Here is a 16,005-nt window from a genome sequence, read left to right on the forward strand (position 1 = left end):
TGAAAAATATCGCCCCTGATCTACAGTGGGATTCCGAGGTAGTGGCCTCATCTACTCTGTTGTTTTTGTCACAAGCAACAGCTACTTATATCCACTAGGGGGTGGGCTTTCACTTTCAAACACAACCGTGCTCCTACCAAGGTTTATAATCTGACATACCCATCGCTCTTCTAAATATACACATACTAAGTTTAGGCCTATCTTAAGCAAAGTAAATAGCCTATACTTAAACAAAAAATAATAATAATTCATGGTTTGACTCTTCAAAATAAGAGATGGACATAGTGAAATGAGCTCTCAACAAATAGACCTGCAAAGATGATTAGCTATACTACCGTCCCTCCTTCGACAACGTCACAGTGAGTATAAAATATCAGCGCGAGCTCGTAGCGCCTGTTGAGTAGGCTCGAGACTTAGAGGGGCAGTTGGAAGGACTTGACAAGGAGGTTGATGAAAGAAAAAGCTTGTGAATCATGCTATGATCGAGAACCCGTAAACTGATGAAGAAGGAAAACGGAAGATGTAAAGGGTGTGGCAATTTGAAGGAAGACATAAAAAAACGGTTTGATGAAGAGTTAAATACGTTGATACTTTTAGGAATGATATGGATTATTCCTGGAATGCAAATCCGAATTTTACCCAGATGACAATAAATTGACAACATGGGATTCATCAGAGAAAAGGACTCCCTGACCACTTGAAAGCAAATAAATACTGTAAGCGCTACGTTTAACCTGGAATTTAGTTAAAACGTTATTGAATTTCAGAAGCTTATCCAGTAAGCACGGGCAAAGAGCAATATGCATCTTGGCAAAGCGCTTCTGTTTTTCCTCCTTTGGAACTGTGTGACTATGACGTTGTCACTGTCCACATGCACCACTGTGGACATAGACCACATCAAGAAAAAGAGAGTAGAGGCGATCCGAGGACAGATTCTCAGCAAACTAAGACTGACAAGTCCGCCACAAACGGTGGGTCCAAATCAGGTACCATTTCAGGTGCTGGCCTTGTACAACAGCACGAAGGAACTGATTGAGGAGTTGGGCAGAGACCGACAGCAAAGCTGTGGACAGGATAACACAGAAACCGAGTACTACGCCAAAGAGATTTACAAGTTCAACATGATCAATGGCCCTTCGGAAAATAGTAAGTAGCATTTTTTTGGCCTGCCGATGTCAATGATACGATATTTCTTCGGACTACGGAGAATAAATTGTGGATTGAGCACACCAGTGCAGAATATTAATATAAACCTATATGTGGGCAACCTTCCGTTGTTTCCCAATCAGTGCAGGGCTGTTGAAATTCCATTAATACAATGAAAGTCAGCAATTGAATACATACCTATTACATTAGTAAATGGTAATGTATTTCTAAGTTGGAAATGGTAAAGAAAGGGGCAACTTAATTTGCTAAACGCGTCTGACGTTAGAAAGAAAGCGATGACATTCCAGTGGAGTCATGGACGAGAAAACTCCACTCAAATGCCAATGCCCCCTTATCATTTAGTAACGTATTAAACCTTAAAAAGAGATACACTTCTTTCAAGACTGTAAATAAAATGTTGATTAATCGTAAAATGACGACCTCTTAAAACACGTGACAGGGTCTATAGGCTATAGCCAAGCGCAGTTAACGCATGGTCGCGTCTCTGACCCGAAGAGCGCGCGCAATGGCGAAGGGCACAAGCAATGAACACCATTCCTCCTTCATACCTCACACTAAAGTCATGGGAACTCCCAATAGTCTGAGACATTCCTAAGGAACATTTTTCCAGGCATTCATTCCGTCTATTGGACTATAGCAGACGTGCGCCAATTATTCAATCTGGGACAACTCCATAACGAATGGGCTACGCGTCTATTCATCCATAATGGCGTGTCAAAAAACAACCCTATAGGCCTATGCCCTAACCCATTAGCCATTATTGTTAAATGTTTAAAAAATGTAAAACAATGTCAAGCTACAGCTTTGCATATGCAGAATGGACTGGTTTAACAGCCGTGTTCATCCTTATTGGCATTTAATGTATAAACTGCCATCGATGGATTGTTCCAGTAATCAGAGTGACAAGTTTACTGGTTCTCAGTCATTCTCCAGAGAAGGGAAACTCTAAGTAGTAATTGGACACCTGCCCATTCACTCATTAGAGGCCAGATGAGTGCATCACCATACTGTACAACTGTCCAATCAACAGGTGGTTCATGCTGTACTGTGACAGGGAACAGATCCTCCTTTGGCAATAGCACCAAGCCTCTGTATCAAATCAAATTTTCTGGCTCTCCCAAAATGCATCTGACACTTATTCAGCCATCTTGGTTTATCTTTGGTCCGAAGTAGCAAACTCCCAAAACAAACAGGAGTCTAAGAAGAGAGCATAACCCCGGCCTGCACCGCTCCCTTACACGTCACGTTATTGACACTCAATCATCTGAGCAGGATGATGCACATTCCATTATCCTCACACATTTTCTATTCCAATTTTAGATTAATTATAATAATAATAATAATAAAAAGGTATCATATTTATTAATACTGCTCTTTATAAAAACGGTGTAGTCTGATTTAACACAGAATGGCAGATTACCCCCCTAATCCAAATATTATGTAATTCATTATGTAAGTAGAAGCATGACAAATAATATATGGTGTAGTACATTTAGCTACTTCAGTAGTTTTGATGTCCATTTCCTTTGGATTATTCTCACATTTGTCACTTTTTCCCCAATTTAACTAAAGTAGTCTCTCCAATCTGAATAATATAAGTGGTTTTAATAAAGTGCACTCAGAATGTTGATTGTATCGCCAGTGACCAACCAGTCAACAGAGTCATACAGTGCTAGTTTAGACAGTATCAGTCTGTACAAACCCAGGTGTACTAAACACAAAGCCTGCTCGTCATTCACAGAGAATCCTATTACTCACGCCACCGCTGCTGTAGTAAGGTCGTCCAAAGACAGCCACTGAACCACAATGACCCCTTAAAGGAAACCACCTTTTGGTTCTCATAATTTAGTTGCAACTGATGCAAATTCAGTCTGTGGAAGAGTCTTACTGTGAGTGGTCTTGCTCTGGCATAAGGTAGTCATTGATGTGGACTGTAGCTGAGGACAGCACTGTTTCTGATATATTGAATAGTAGAAAAGTGATGTCATAGAGAGTCCTCTGGCCGGTTCTAAAAGACAGCCTCTCCGCTGTGCCCTGGCCATTTTTCCCTCTTCATCCTTGATCAAGTGGAAAAAAGCTGTCTTGCTTCAGCAGTGAACTCCATCAGATTATCTCATCCACAGCAGTCAGCCACAGAGAGCTTACATGTGCTGGGATCTTCTCAGGACCACTGACGAGGTGGAGAAACGACTTGCTCTGCTGTCAGTCTACCGAAGTACATTCTTAAACCTTCACCAACCGTTCTGAAGAATAATTTGTTGCCTATCCTAAGTGGGGAGTAACATTTACAAGCTTCTGACTTCTGAAGGAGACACTACTTCCATCATTACCTGTGAAAACATCACAAACAGACAAAGTGTACTTTTGAATCCCAACATCTTTCCTGATGACTTAAATACTTCTGGAATAGCCGTTCCTGCTTCGCTTGTGCCATTTCTCTCCGGTAAACCAGGACCAGACCTCAGCAGCTGCACAGCACCTGCCTCTCCACGCTTTCTATTTCCTTTGTTTACCTCCGCGTAGCTGTGGAGAGACTGACATCACGGCCAGCCCCCAGGCCATAGGGCAGGGGCTGCTCTCTGGGAGCGTTTAGACAGAGCTTCTGTGTGATGTCAGCTGCCAGGGAGAAGCGCCGGGTCCATGGAGGGGCATCCCAGACACAGGAAGCCGAGGGCTGGGGAGGGGGGAGAGATGTCTGGGTGGACGCTTTATGAGAAGCTTTAGAGCAGAGCTATTCAAAGTCTGTCCTTAGGCCTTCCTGGCCAGGCTCGCAGGAGATCCCCCACCTCCTGTTGCTGCCGTATCAGCCAGAGACATACCAGAAGAACGAGTCACTGTGTAAATATGAGAACGTACCGAGAAATGGATCATTTTATTGAATGATTCTAGGACAGAAGTACATTGCAAATGGCACTACTAGATAGGCTTATGAGACGAGAGAGAGAGGCACAGCATGCATTTGTTCAGGCAGAAATCAAATAATAACAAGGATAATAAAAGTAAAGCAGGCTTAAGTAGGTTAATGAATTTCCTAAAACTCCAGTAATTGCTGCATAAACCCTTTTGGATGCAGAAGTCTCCAGTGTTACCTGAGGCTGCAGTATTGTGTGAAGGGGCCTGCGGCCAGCGATGTCACGCTCCTGCTGATGTCAGAATCCTCACCTTGGCCCCGAGCTACACATCGGATAATGGAGGAAGGGCAATGAATCACCCAGTGTATTCACTCTAATTATACCAGCAATCCTCCGCACTCACAGCCATGGAACAAATTACCTTCAGACCCTTGGCAAAAATAAGCCTCATGTGAAATCCACCTAAAACCATTGCAATGGGGAAAATGAGGTCATCCAAAAAGGAAACCAAAGACTTGATTAGAATTCAAATCTCCTCTCAAAGTGGAGCTTTCCACCTTCTGCAAAGGGACAAAGAGGGGGCAGGCAGAGGAGGAGGATGGGAGGGCAGCTGAGGAGCACAGAACTACTAGACTGTGTCGGTCGTGTGGAAACAGTGGACGGCTATTTGGCTTGGGATGAACACTGGGAAGGTCACCTATAAATAGGGGAGGGGAGGGTTAAAATTTTTTTGTGGAAATATTTGATACAGACTCAGGCACTGTGAAATGGGGTTATAGGTCAAACAGAGTTGACCAGCGACACACGAACGAGCTACTACAGTAATAACATATTTCCCTTCGGTTTCCGTTCTGAAAACTGATCCATAATATTCTAGGTGCGTTGCCCTTGTCAACCACCAGCCAATCACAGGGTCGCTAATAAAGCTTAAGCTTGGGGTGATAAATTAGCGAGGGCTTGGCTGTAACTGAGTGTTTCCACTTGGCTTATAAAACACTGTGCTTGTTTTGCTCAATGCTGCATGCGCTCTGCCTGTTAAAATAATAAACGATTCAATGGTATTAGGCTTGAAAAAAGAGAAGCCCTGGTCCTAGTGAGCTTTCCAACAGGAAGGCTTTCCGAACGCTGCCGGGACTGTGTTGTGTGTGGCTCAGTATCATGACCCAGGCACACCATGCTACACACCATGCTACACACCATGCTACACACCAGGCTACACACCATGCTACACACCATGCTACACACCAGGCTACACACCATGCTACACACCAGGCTACACACCAGGCTACACACCAGGCTACACACCATGCTACACACCATGCTACACACCATGCTACACACCAGGCTACACACCATGCTACACACCATGCTACACACCAGGCTACACACCAGGCTACACACCATGCTACACACCATGCTACACACCAGGCTACACACCATGCTACACATCATGCTACACACCAGGCTACACACCAGGCTACACACCATGCTACACACCATGCTACACACCAGGCTACACACCATGCTACACACCATGCTACACACCAGGCTACACACCATGCTACACATCATGCTACACACCAGGCTACACACCAGGCTACACACCATGCTACACACCATGCTACACACCAGGCTACACACCATGCTACACACCATGCTACACACCAGGCTACACACCATGCTACACACCAGGCTACACACCATGCTACACACCATGCTACACACCAGGCTACACACCATGCTACACACCATGCTACACACCATGCTACACACCAGGCTACACACCATGCTACACACCATGCTACACACCAGGCTACACACCAGGCTACACACCATGCTACACACCATGCTACACACCAGGCTACACACCAGGCTACACACCAGGCTACACACCATGCTACACACCAGGCTACACACCAGGCTACACACCAGGCTACACACCATGCTACACACCAGGCTACACACCAGGCTACACACCATGCTACACACCATGCTACACACCAGGCTACACACCAGGCTACACACCAGGCTACACACCATGCTACACACCAGGCTACACACCAGGCTACACACCATGCTACACACCAGGCTACACACCAGGCTACACACCAGGCTACACACCATGCTACACACCAGGCTACACACCATGCTACACACCATGCTACACACCATGCTACGCTACACACCATGATACACACCATGCTACACACCATGCTACACACCATGCTACGCTACACACCATGATACACACAGCACCACACAACTAGACTGAGGACACACGCATGTAACACAAAATCTCGATTTTGTGTTACGTGACATTTTAGATTTTTTTTTTGTTGTATTTTATTATTTTATTTTTTTACTATCACTCTGATGGTTTGATAAAACCTATCAATCACTAAGACCCCTAGTTACCACGATACGCCACGCAAACATCCCTAATCATCCCAAACCCACCAACCCCTCAACATACCGGAGGATATCAACCCTCTGGTTCAGGTATGGTTCAGTTCCGGCCCGCGCCTGCACATGTTCCCACCCTGGCTGTGTGCGTCCAGGGAATGCTTGGCTCCCGTCCTGGCCCTCGCAGCACCTGTTGAGCTCCACAGCAGAGCGGGAGGGAGGAGGGTCCTGCTTCCATCCAGCCTGCACATGGGACATTTGGTTTTCATTTCATGACTTCAACTTGTTGCTAACTCGGACCGTACAAAGCACAAACAGATGGTGCACGGGCCTCGCTGGGCTCACTCTGACTGGGTAGAAACGGTTAAGAGAAGTTTGTTTTTCAATCAAGGGTCTCGGTAGGTCCAAACGTTACATAAGATATACTACAGCGTCAGGGTATGTTGAGAATCACAACAGCCAAGATCGCGCTGTAGAAAACCCTGCACACCATGATTGGATGAGGAGAGGACAGCTATGAATTGGGGGTAAAATATAGGACAAAGGTTAACTCCACCAAGATCACAGAGAGATATATGACAGTCACGTCATAGTCCTCCTGTGTGCACAGTCACCTTCTTAATTTCCCCGAAATCTTTCCTGCCCCACAGATAACCCCTTTTATTGTCCCCTACAGATGACCTGCCTTACTGTCCTAAGAGCCTCACCTCCAAGGTGTTCCGCTTCAATGTCTCCGCCATGGAGAAGAACTCCACCAACCTGTTCCGTGCGGAGTTCCGCGCCCTGCGTGTTCCAAACCCCAGAGCCCAGAGGAACGAGCAGAGGATTGAGCTGTACCAGGTGTGTGATCCGACCAGCCGTCCTTTCCCGCCGAGGGCGTGGGAGGCTGGGGGGGCTCTGGTCCAGTGGCCCTCTGACCCTCATGGGTCTATAAGTCTACAAGGAAAAAGTTAAAACATTTATATCAGGGCCCCCAAACTCCAAAAGTGCTGATCATTATTCCATGTGCCTGGAGCCAAATGGATTCTACATAAGTCCATTTATACAAATTTAACACCACGCTACAGCCATTTCAGAGAAGGTCTAGATTACCATTCTCTCCTTTCACAGCTGTCAATCACACAGAAACTGTCCGTCTGCCTTTTCTTCAAGGGATTCAAACACTTGCACCTGTGTTTGCGTGTTCGTGTGGTCCTGTGTGTTCTTCCGTGGCGTGTGTGTTGGTGAGATGTGTTTGTGTGGTGCTGTGTGTTCTTCCGTGGCGTGTGTGTTGGTGAGATGTGTTTGTGTGGGGTGGCGGGGATGGATTTCTGCTCACTTTCCTTGTGAGTCTCCCGTGAGACGCTGGGAGCAGTGATCAGGTTCCAACATTTCCTGCCAGGGAGACGAGCGTGTCTGGGCTGCACTCTGCCTGGGAGGCGGGCTCTGGCCTGGGCTGGGCGCAGACTGTCAGGACCCCAGATTGTTTCCAGGAGCCTCTGGAGGAGATAGAGGCCGGCTGAGCGGCCGGGGGAGTGAACGAGGCTGCTCGCCCCCACACAAGAGCTGGGAGCTGATTGGCAGAGGCTGGCGTTGGCGGGGGTCCCCCGTTCCCACAGGAAGCCAGATTAGATGCTGACAATGTTCAGGAACCTGGTTATCCAGCTCTGCTGTGGGCCCGGCCACTGGGCCCCCCTGCTACACTGGCCTCTCCTAACAGATAAGACTCTTTGTTCACAGAAATGTTAGGTGCTGTTGTAAGAGAATGCGGATCTCCCCCCCGCCAAAACTAGTCTCCTCAGTCCAGCTGCTCTGAGCTCTTCTGTCTGTTGGTCCACAGGTCCTGTAAATACGAGCTGTTTAGAGTGAGCAGGTCAGAAGCACGCTGGTGACACACCCATCTCCTCTCCTGACTTGTGTGGCAGGTGGAAGCCCCAGCCTTTAGCTTCCCAGTGGAAGTCTGAGGTGCTGTTGTGAGAGACAGCCAGGTCCAGTGGAAGTCTGAGGTGCTGTTGTGAGAGACAGCCAGGTCCAGTGGAAGTCTGAGGGGCTGTTGTGAGAGACAGCCAGGTCCAGTGGAAGTCTGAGGTGCTGTTGTGAGAGACAGCCAGGTCCAGTGGAAGTCTGAGGTGCTGCTGTGAGAGACAGCCAGGTCCAGTGGAAGTCTGAGATGCTGTTGTGAGAGACAGCCAGGTCCAGTGGAAGTCTGAGGTGCTGTTGTGAGAGACAGCCAGGTCCAGTGGAAGTCTGAGGTGCTGTTGTGAGAGACAGACAGGTTCAGTGGAAGTCTGAGGTGCTGTTGTGAGAGACAGCCAGGTCCAGTGGAAGTCTGAGGTGCTGTTGTGAGAGACAGCCAGGTCCAGTGGAAGTCTGAGGTGCTGTTGTGAGAGACAGCCAGGTCCAGTGGAAGTCTGAGGTGCTGTTGTGAGAGACAGCCAGGTCCAGTGGAAGTCTGAGGTGCTGTTGTGAGAGACAGCCAGGCTCTCAGCAGCAGAAGGGCACCACACAGGCATTCACATGCAGGATGGGGATATCAACACAGGGAGTCACTTTTTCCATGAGAAGACATTTGGCCCAGGGCATCCCAGAGAGTCTGTCTCAGACGCCGCTGGCTGGATAGCTGTCTGGTGTGTGTGTGTGTGTGTGTGAGTGTGTGTGCATGTCTGGATGTGTATGTGTGTGTGTGTGTATGTGTGTAAGGGAGACAAAGAATAAACAGGAGAACTAGGTTGTGCAGCTGGGTCACTCTTTCACCTCTTCCTGGCAGATTCTCAAACCAGACAACCCCATCGCCAAGCAGCGCTACATCGGAGGCAAGAACGTCCTGACCAAAGGAACTCCTGAGTGGATCTCCTTCGACGTCACAGAGACGGTCAGAGAGTGGCTCATGTACCGGGGTAAGACACCAGCCCTCCTTCTGTCACCATATGGTGCTCATCAAAACATGAGCCAATGGGTGTTGGAAAGTTCATCTGGATTAAAGGGAAAATAGCCTCAAAAGATTCTCTCTCCTCTTCTGATCCGTGTGCTTTTGTTCCTCCTCAGACACCAACCGGGGTCTGGAAGTGAGCGTGCACTGCCCCTGCCACACCTTCAGTCCCAACGGAGACATCCTCGACAACATCAACGAGGTGCTGGAGGTCAAGTTCAAAGGTGAGACCAAACAGGAAGATCTGCTTTCTTCCTCTTCTTCCTCTTCTTCTTCTGAACCTCCAGGCTTTTTTCCCTGTCACCAGAAACCAGCCATCTACTGCACGGTTCCGTCTTGTAGAATTTTCCGAAGCTCATCACAGCCCTTCTCTCCTTTCTTATGAGGGCCAGACTGGAAGGCCCCTCTGAAGTCTTATCCAGTGAACATGTGCCTCTAGAGCTCATACTTATTTGATGCTTTTTTCATTGAAGTTAATGGTTTTCCTTTCTGAGAAGGAGAGAGGGAGAGAGACACAGGGAGACAGGGAGACAGAGTGAGGGAGAGAGAGAGACAGGGAGAGAGACAGAGAGAGATACAGACCATGGGAACACAATTCGTCTGGTATCTCACTTAACATGGAGGCCCCTCATCCCCTGGTCCTGCCTGCCCCCCCCCCCCCCCCCGCCCTGTGCTGCCACGGCGCTCAGACGCTTGGCGTCCAGATCCACCGGCGGCGTCTCTCCTGGGAACCTCACTGCTTTAGCTATCAGGGGCAGATTGGCTGAACAGACGCTGGTCCGGGGGGAGGAGGAAGGAGGGGATGAGAGACTGGCTGAAGGAGGGGATGAGTGAGTGAGGGGATGAGAGACTGGCTGAAGGAGGGGGTGAGTGAGTGAGGGGGTGAGAGACTGGCTGAAGGAGGGGGTGAGTGAGTGAGGGGATGAGAGACTGGCTGAAGGAGGGGATGAGTGAGTGAGGGGGTGAGAGACTGGCTGAAGGAGGGGGTGAGTGAGTGAGAGGGTGAGAGACTGGCTGAAGGAGGGGATGAGTGAGTGAGGGGATGAGAGACTGGCTGAAGGAGGGGGTGAGTGAGTGAGAGGGTGAGAGACTGGTTGAAGGAGGGGATGAGTGAGTGAGAGGGTGAGAGACTGGTTGAAGGAGGGGATGAGTGAGTGAGAGGGTGAGAGACTGGCTGAAGGAGGGGATGAGTGAGTGAGGGGGTGAGAGACTGGCTAAAGGAGGGGATGAGTGACTGGAGCTGGGGGATGATGAACAGGGGGAGGTGGCGAGGCAGGAGAAGCCTGGAGCTCTCAGACTGGAGAGATAGTGGCCACAGCGCTGGGAAACTCTCCGTCGAGAAGTCTGTCAGTCTGTCAGTCTGGCCGATAGTAAGACTAACCTACTTCTCTCCTACCCTCGATCAGTTGGGCTTTATGTGCTATGCCGTAGCGTACTGTAGGACCTTCAGAAAGGTTCAGACGTACCTTTAACACCTCCTGTGTCCTCCTGCAGGCGTGGACGGAGACTACGAGGATCCGATCCGCCTGGACATGAGCCGCCTGAAGAAGCAGAAGGAGCAGCTGTACCCCCACCTCATCCTGATGATGCTGCCTCCCCACAGGCTGGACACCCACACCTCCCGCAGGCGCAAGCGGGCGCTCGACACCAACTACTGCTTCTCGTAAGGAAACCTCTCTTCTCTTCAGCCGTCGACACAGACTCGGAGCGCACGGGGGATTGTTTCTCACCCCCCAGTTTAAAAACCCAAAGGACACAACAGATCGAGTGAGATCTCACAAACTGCAGTATCGCTTCTCTAGTTTTGCACGAGTGTGTTAAGCATGGAAAATACGCTTGTTAATCAGAAAGGGAAGCATGGCAGAGGCATTAGCAACCTGATACAAGCTGAGATCTGTGTGGAGCGGGGAGGCAGGGAGCTCTCCTCCTGCTCTCCTCCTCCTCCTCTTCCTGATCTCCTCTTCCTGCTCTCCTCCTCCTCCTCTTCCTGATCTCCTCTTCCTCCTCCTCTTCCTGCTCTCCTCCTCCTCTTCCTGATCTCCTCCTCCTCCTCCTGATCTCCTCCTCCTCCTCTTCTTGATCTCCTCTCCTCCTCCTCTTCCTGCTCTCCTCCTCCTCTTCCTGATCTCTTCCTCCTCCTCTCCTCTTCCTCCTCCTCGTGGCACGGCGTCCTCACAGCCCAGGACTCCCTGTCAGCCTGAGGCCCTCAGGTCTCGGCACCCAGACACCTGGGCTGACTCCAAGAGGGAAAATAAGGACACACCTTCCAGTGGAATTTCTGAATCTCTTCTCTCTCAGGCGGATCAGATGTAGGGAAATAGACTCCAGTCTCTAGAAGGGCTTTCTCATGCTCAGGATAGATGTCATTGCCTCTTTTTCCTCCCTCCCTCTCACCTCCCTCTCTCTCCTCTCTCTCTCACTTCCTCTCTCTCTCTCTCTCTCTCTCTCTCTCTCTCCCGCTGCAGTAACTATGAAGAGAACTGCTGTGTGCGTCCCCTCTACATTGACTTCCGCCAGCACCTGGGTTGGAGGTGGATCCACGAGCCAAAGGGATACTACGCCAACTTCTGCTCCGGGCCCTGTCCCTACCTGCGCAGCGCCGACACCACACACAGCTCGGTGAGTTGTTTTCCCTGAAACGTATAAATCCCTTTTCTGTGGCGATTCGTTTTGTCGTTGTTGTACAACTTGACAGCCTCCCTCGTCACACAGCAGAACGAGAGCAGCGGAGGGGGGAGCCAGACGAGACAATGTGAAGTTATGTTGTTGTGTTTGGTTTGACTCCTGTCTCCCCCCTCTCCCCCCCCGTAGCTGCTGAGCCTGTACAACACCCTGAACCCCGAGGCATCCGCCTCTCCCTGCTGCGTGCCCCAGGACCTGGAGCCCCTCACCATCCTCTACTACGTGGGCCGCACCCCCAAGGTGGAGCAGCTCTCCAACATGATCGTCAAGTCCTGCAAGTGCAGCTAGGGCCCGAGGCCCCGGAGCCAGGAGCTGGCGGAGGCCCAGCACAGGGGGGGAGGGTGGGGTGGCAGGGGGGGCGGGGTGGCAAGCAGCCCCCTCAACGGGTGCCTCTATCCGCCCTCACACCTATCCACCCCCCTACCCCCGCCTCAGTCCTTAGCCCTGCAGGGAGACGCAGCCCACTACTTTACCCACAATCCCTGGCGGTATGGTCATGTGACCTTTTCCAACACCACTCCCCTAATCTGCGACCTCAAAGCCATCAGAACTTTGTAGTGGCCTGAAAAAAAATCTTTTTTTTTTTACCTCACAATTTTCCTCATAGTTGTTTTATAATTCAGCATTTTGAACTGCTTATACATCTTTGCCACAGGCATTCAAAGACAACCTTTGACCTGAGGAAAACAACTGACCTTCTACTCACCATGACCACTGCTTCCTCCAGGACAGAAGGCGGCTGCAATAGAACAGAGCCTGACTGATAAGGTGGTCTGGACTCAAGCATGCGTCGCTGTGGGTACACACACCTGTGTTTTGTAAAGCAAGCCATCATGTTGACTGGAGGGCATAGTCCTCAGCGCACAGCAGACAGACTCGTCCCTGCTGGATTCTAGCGCTGCGTTCAGTTCCCCTGTTCATCTACGACTCATGCTGGACTGGATACAGAATATCTTAGGAAAAAAATACAAAATGCTGGAAAACAACTTTATTCAAAATCGTATTTTCATGTTTACCTCTGTAATGCAACAGAGTCATGTTTTAGGGATTATTAGGGATCATCTTAAATGAGGAAGACCTTTCTGTTATACATGATGATGTATGTCACAAAGTGAACACTTCACTAGATCACAAAACTGTAAATGTTTTTGTTGCTATTACTCTTAAATCACGTTTCTTTTTTAATTAAAAATGGTCTTTGACAAAGACATTCGTTGTTGTTTTATTCCCCAGAGGATTGTAATGATCTTGTCAATGCATTCAAACCAGAACTGACTTCTGAAAGAATCTGAATATACTGTATTAGGAAAAGTGACTCTTAGTAAACCTTTTTTATTATAAAATATGCACTCATTAACAACACGTACATAGAGGGGCATGGTTGAGGTTTTGATGCGTGTATGTACAGCTAAACCTGGAGCTGGTCTACTCACTGACTCACTAGGGTTATGTCACAGAATGCTTACTGTAGAAATATGCATTAGCAATACAAATTCAATTAAAAACACTGACACTAACATTACGGTGTCAAACGGTACAAACTTAAGAACCTTTTTTTTTTTAGCTTTTAAAAACACTAATAATACATGTGCTACTGTAGAAATCTTCAAAATACATTACAATCATCACAGACTGAGTTAAAAATAGATAATTTGGTCTCGGAACAGAGTACAAACATAACAACAATTCCGGTGTTTTCATCAACAACAAAAAAACAGTCAGAAAAGTGAAATCTTAAAAACATCAAACTGTTTTTTAGGCCTATGACATCAACGATGTCACCCTGAGCATGTGCACTAATGGACAGACCGTCCTGCCCACTGACAGGAACTGAGCATGTGCACTAGTGGACAGACCGTCCTGCCCACTGAGAGGAACTGAGCATGTGCACTAGTGGACAGACCGTCCTGCCCACTGAGAGGAACTGAGCATGTGCACTAGTGGACAGACCGTCCTGCCCACTGAGAGGAACTGAGCATGTGCACTAGTGGACAGACCGTCCTGCCCACTGAGAGGAACTGAGCATGTGCACTAGTGGACAGACCGTCCTGCCCACTGAGAGGAAGGCAGCAGAGGCTGGATCTCCCCCTGACTCTGAGCACAGGAGCCAGGACTCTGACTCACTCTTACTCTGTATGCATTTATTACACCAACAATTCATTTAATACACTTTAACATTTCCTTTAATGCATTTAATACACTTCAACATTACATTTAGTGCATTTAATACACTTAAATATACTAACAATCTGCAATCTAAACCCACCTCTAAGGTTGTGTAGGTCTTGAGAGTACACTATCCATTTACAGCACTCGAAAATCTATGACTGGAAAACCTCGTCAAAACACAGTCTACAGTAGGCTACGCTGTGTGTGTGTGCGTGCTTTATCCTGCAGGACAACAACAGTGGTATGACAGATGAGGGAAATGAAAAGGCAAGATGCAAATTCAAACATTCAAGTGTTCAGGTCACGCCCAGCCAGGGTCCTCAGCCCCCAGGAACAGACACACCCTGCGTGGACTGACCTGGGTCTGTACGTCAGGGGGGAGGGGGTGAGGGAGGGTGTGAGGGAGTGTGGAGTTGGCGTGCGGAGTTGAAACTGCCTCACCTGAAGATGACACTGGCAAACTCAAATACAGTAGCTCCATCTCAGACGCAGTAGAAAGCATGTCCCTGGGTGAGCCTGTCCCTGGGTGAGCCTGTCCCTGGGTGAGCCTGTCCCTGGGTGAGCCTGTCCCTGGGTGAGCCTGTCCCTGGGTGAGCCTGTCCCTGGGTGAGCTGAGCAGGCTGAGCCTTCTGCCATGGTGCCATGGCGCTCAGAGGGGCTTAGGCAAGCAGCTGTTACACCGTGTCTGTCACTGAAACCTTTCCGTAGCATCAAGAAGCAACAGGACGAATGAATAGGAGAACTGTTGGTAGGAGAGGGGCAAGGGGGTGGGGTAGTGGGGTTAGGGTGGGGGCAAGGGGTGGTTTGGGCGGGGGCGAGGAGAGTAGGCCATCAGGAAGTGTTTGGCAGCTCGACACTGAGCCTGCACCCGCCCGACCCACCAGCTGCTCTGCTGCACACGACGACACAAAGCTGGCTGTGCGCTCGGGGACACACCCCGCCCCCACCGGTGGCCCCGCCCCCACCGATGACCCCGCCCCCACAGGGGGCCTGGGGTCACATGCAGAGACACCTGGGAGGGCTGCAGGGAGGCAGCCTGGGGTCCCCACGCTTGGGGTCCCCAGGCTGTCATCTGGGCCTGGAGCCCTGGGCCTGGAACAGCTTACTGTACATGGACAGACCTGTGGACACACACACACACACGCACACAGTGACTCTGCGGATCTTCATGCATTCACATACCTGGGCTATTTTTACTTTTCGTGCCTGTATCACTCCTCTGAGAATGACGTTTACTGTATTTCCATTTACATGTTTTTTTTACAGATGTTATTATACTGCATATGCAGTAGACACTTTAAACAGAAAGAACAAGGAACTAGTTTTACCCTCAACCCCCCAGCCCTCACCCCCTCACCCCTCACCTCTTCAGCCCCTCACCCCTGCCTCTCTAGCATATCGCCTGGCCCAGCGCCAGGCATCCAGTAGAAAAGGAATTCCAAGTACAGTTGGCCTGCCGTGTTTGTGCTCCCAGACAGTATTCCCTTTCATTCCCTCTCGACAGACTCTGTTTATTTTGGTGCTCTTTTACACCGTGGAGCCTGACGGAGCTGGAAAACGAAAACATCTCCCTGACTTCCAATCTGATGACATGACCGCTGGAAGGGGCTTCTTCTAGCTCAGCAAAAGGCAGACTGAAGACTGACCGTGTCTCTCTCCAGGCTAACACACACACACACACGATGATAAACAAACTCTTGCGAAACAAACAAACCTTCTAATGTGACCATAAAAAGAGCTGGTGAGTAAGAACTGGCTGGAGAGAAAGAAAAAAAAAATATATATATAAAAAAAAGATTAAAAACGGTCCAATAAACCATATTG

At 49.2% G+C, this 16,005-nt stretch overlaps 2 protein-coding genes across 2 annotated transcripts in view; one reads left to right on the forward strand and one right to left on the reverse strand.

Moving 5' to 3' along the window:
* Positions 1–438: 438 nt before the first annotated feature.
* On the forward strand, positions 439–13,218 carry tgfb3 (transforming growth factor, beta 3). The gene is made up of 7 exons (XM_067243998.1): positions 439–1,146; positions 7,099–7,262; positions 9,169–9,298; positions 9,447–9,554; positions 10,825–10,993; positions 11,796–11,949; positions 12,142–13,218. The coding sequence occupies exons 1-7, from the start codon at positions 801–803 to the stop codon at positions 12,298–12,300; spliced, it is 1,230 nt and encodes a 409-aa protein (XP_067100099.1). The 5' UTR covers positions 439–800; the 3' UTR covers positions 12,301–13,218.
* A 1,887-nt stretch (positions 13,219–15,105) lies between these two features.
* Positions 15,106–16,005, reverse strand: part of ttll5 (tubulin tyrosine ligase-like family, member 5) — a 57,546-nt gene continuing 56,646 nt past the window's right edge. The window contains exon 33 of the mRNA XM_067243997.1: positions 15,106–15,302. Within this exon, the coding sequence (XP_067100098.1) occupies positions 15,250–15,302 (53 nt within the window). The 3' untranslated portion in view covers positions 15,106–15,249. The remainder of the gene's footprint in view (positions 15,303–16,005) is intronic.

This window comes from Osmerus mordax, chromosome 9 (genome assembly GCF_038355195.1).
Source record: "Osmerus mordax isolate fOsmMor3 chromosome 9, fOsmMor3.pri, whole genome shotgun sequence".
Taxonomy (NCBI): domain Eukaryota; kingdom Metazoa; phylum Chordata; class Actinopteri; order Osmeriformes; family Osmeridae; genus Osmerus; species Osmerus mordax.

What these genes read in the sequence shown, in the direction of transcription:
- tgfb3 (XM_067243998.1), top strand. Translation starts at nt 801, where the DNA reads ATGCATCTTGGCAAAGCGCTTCTGTTTTTCCTCCTTTGGAACTGTGTG. An exon ending in CAATGGCCCTTCGGAAAATA is followed by an intron (nt 1,147 to 7,098) that starts GTAAGTAGCATT and finishes TGTCCCCTACAG; the next exon opens with ATGACCTGCCTTACTGTCCT. An exon ending in AGAGGATTGAGCTGTACCAG is followed by an intron (nt 7,263 to 9,168) that starts GTGTGTGATCCG and finishes TCTTCCTGGCAG; the next exon opens with ATTCTCAAACCAGACAACCC.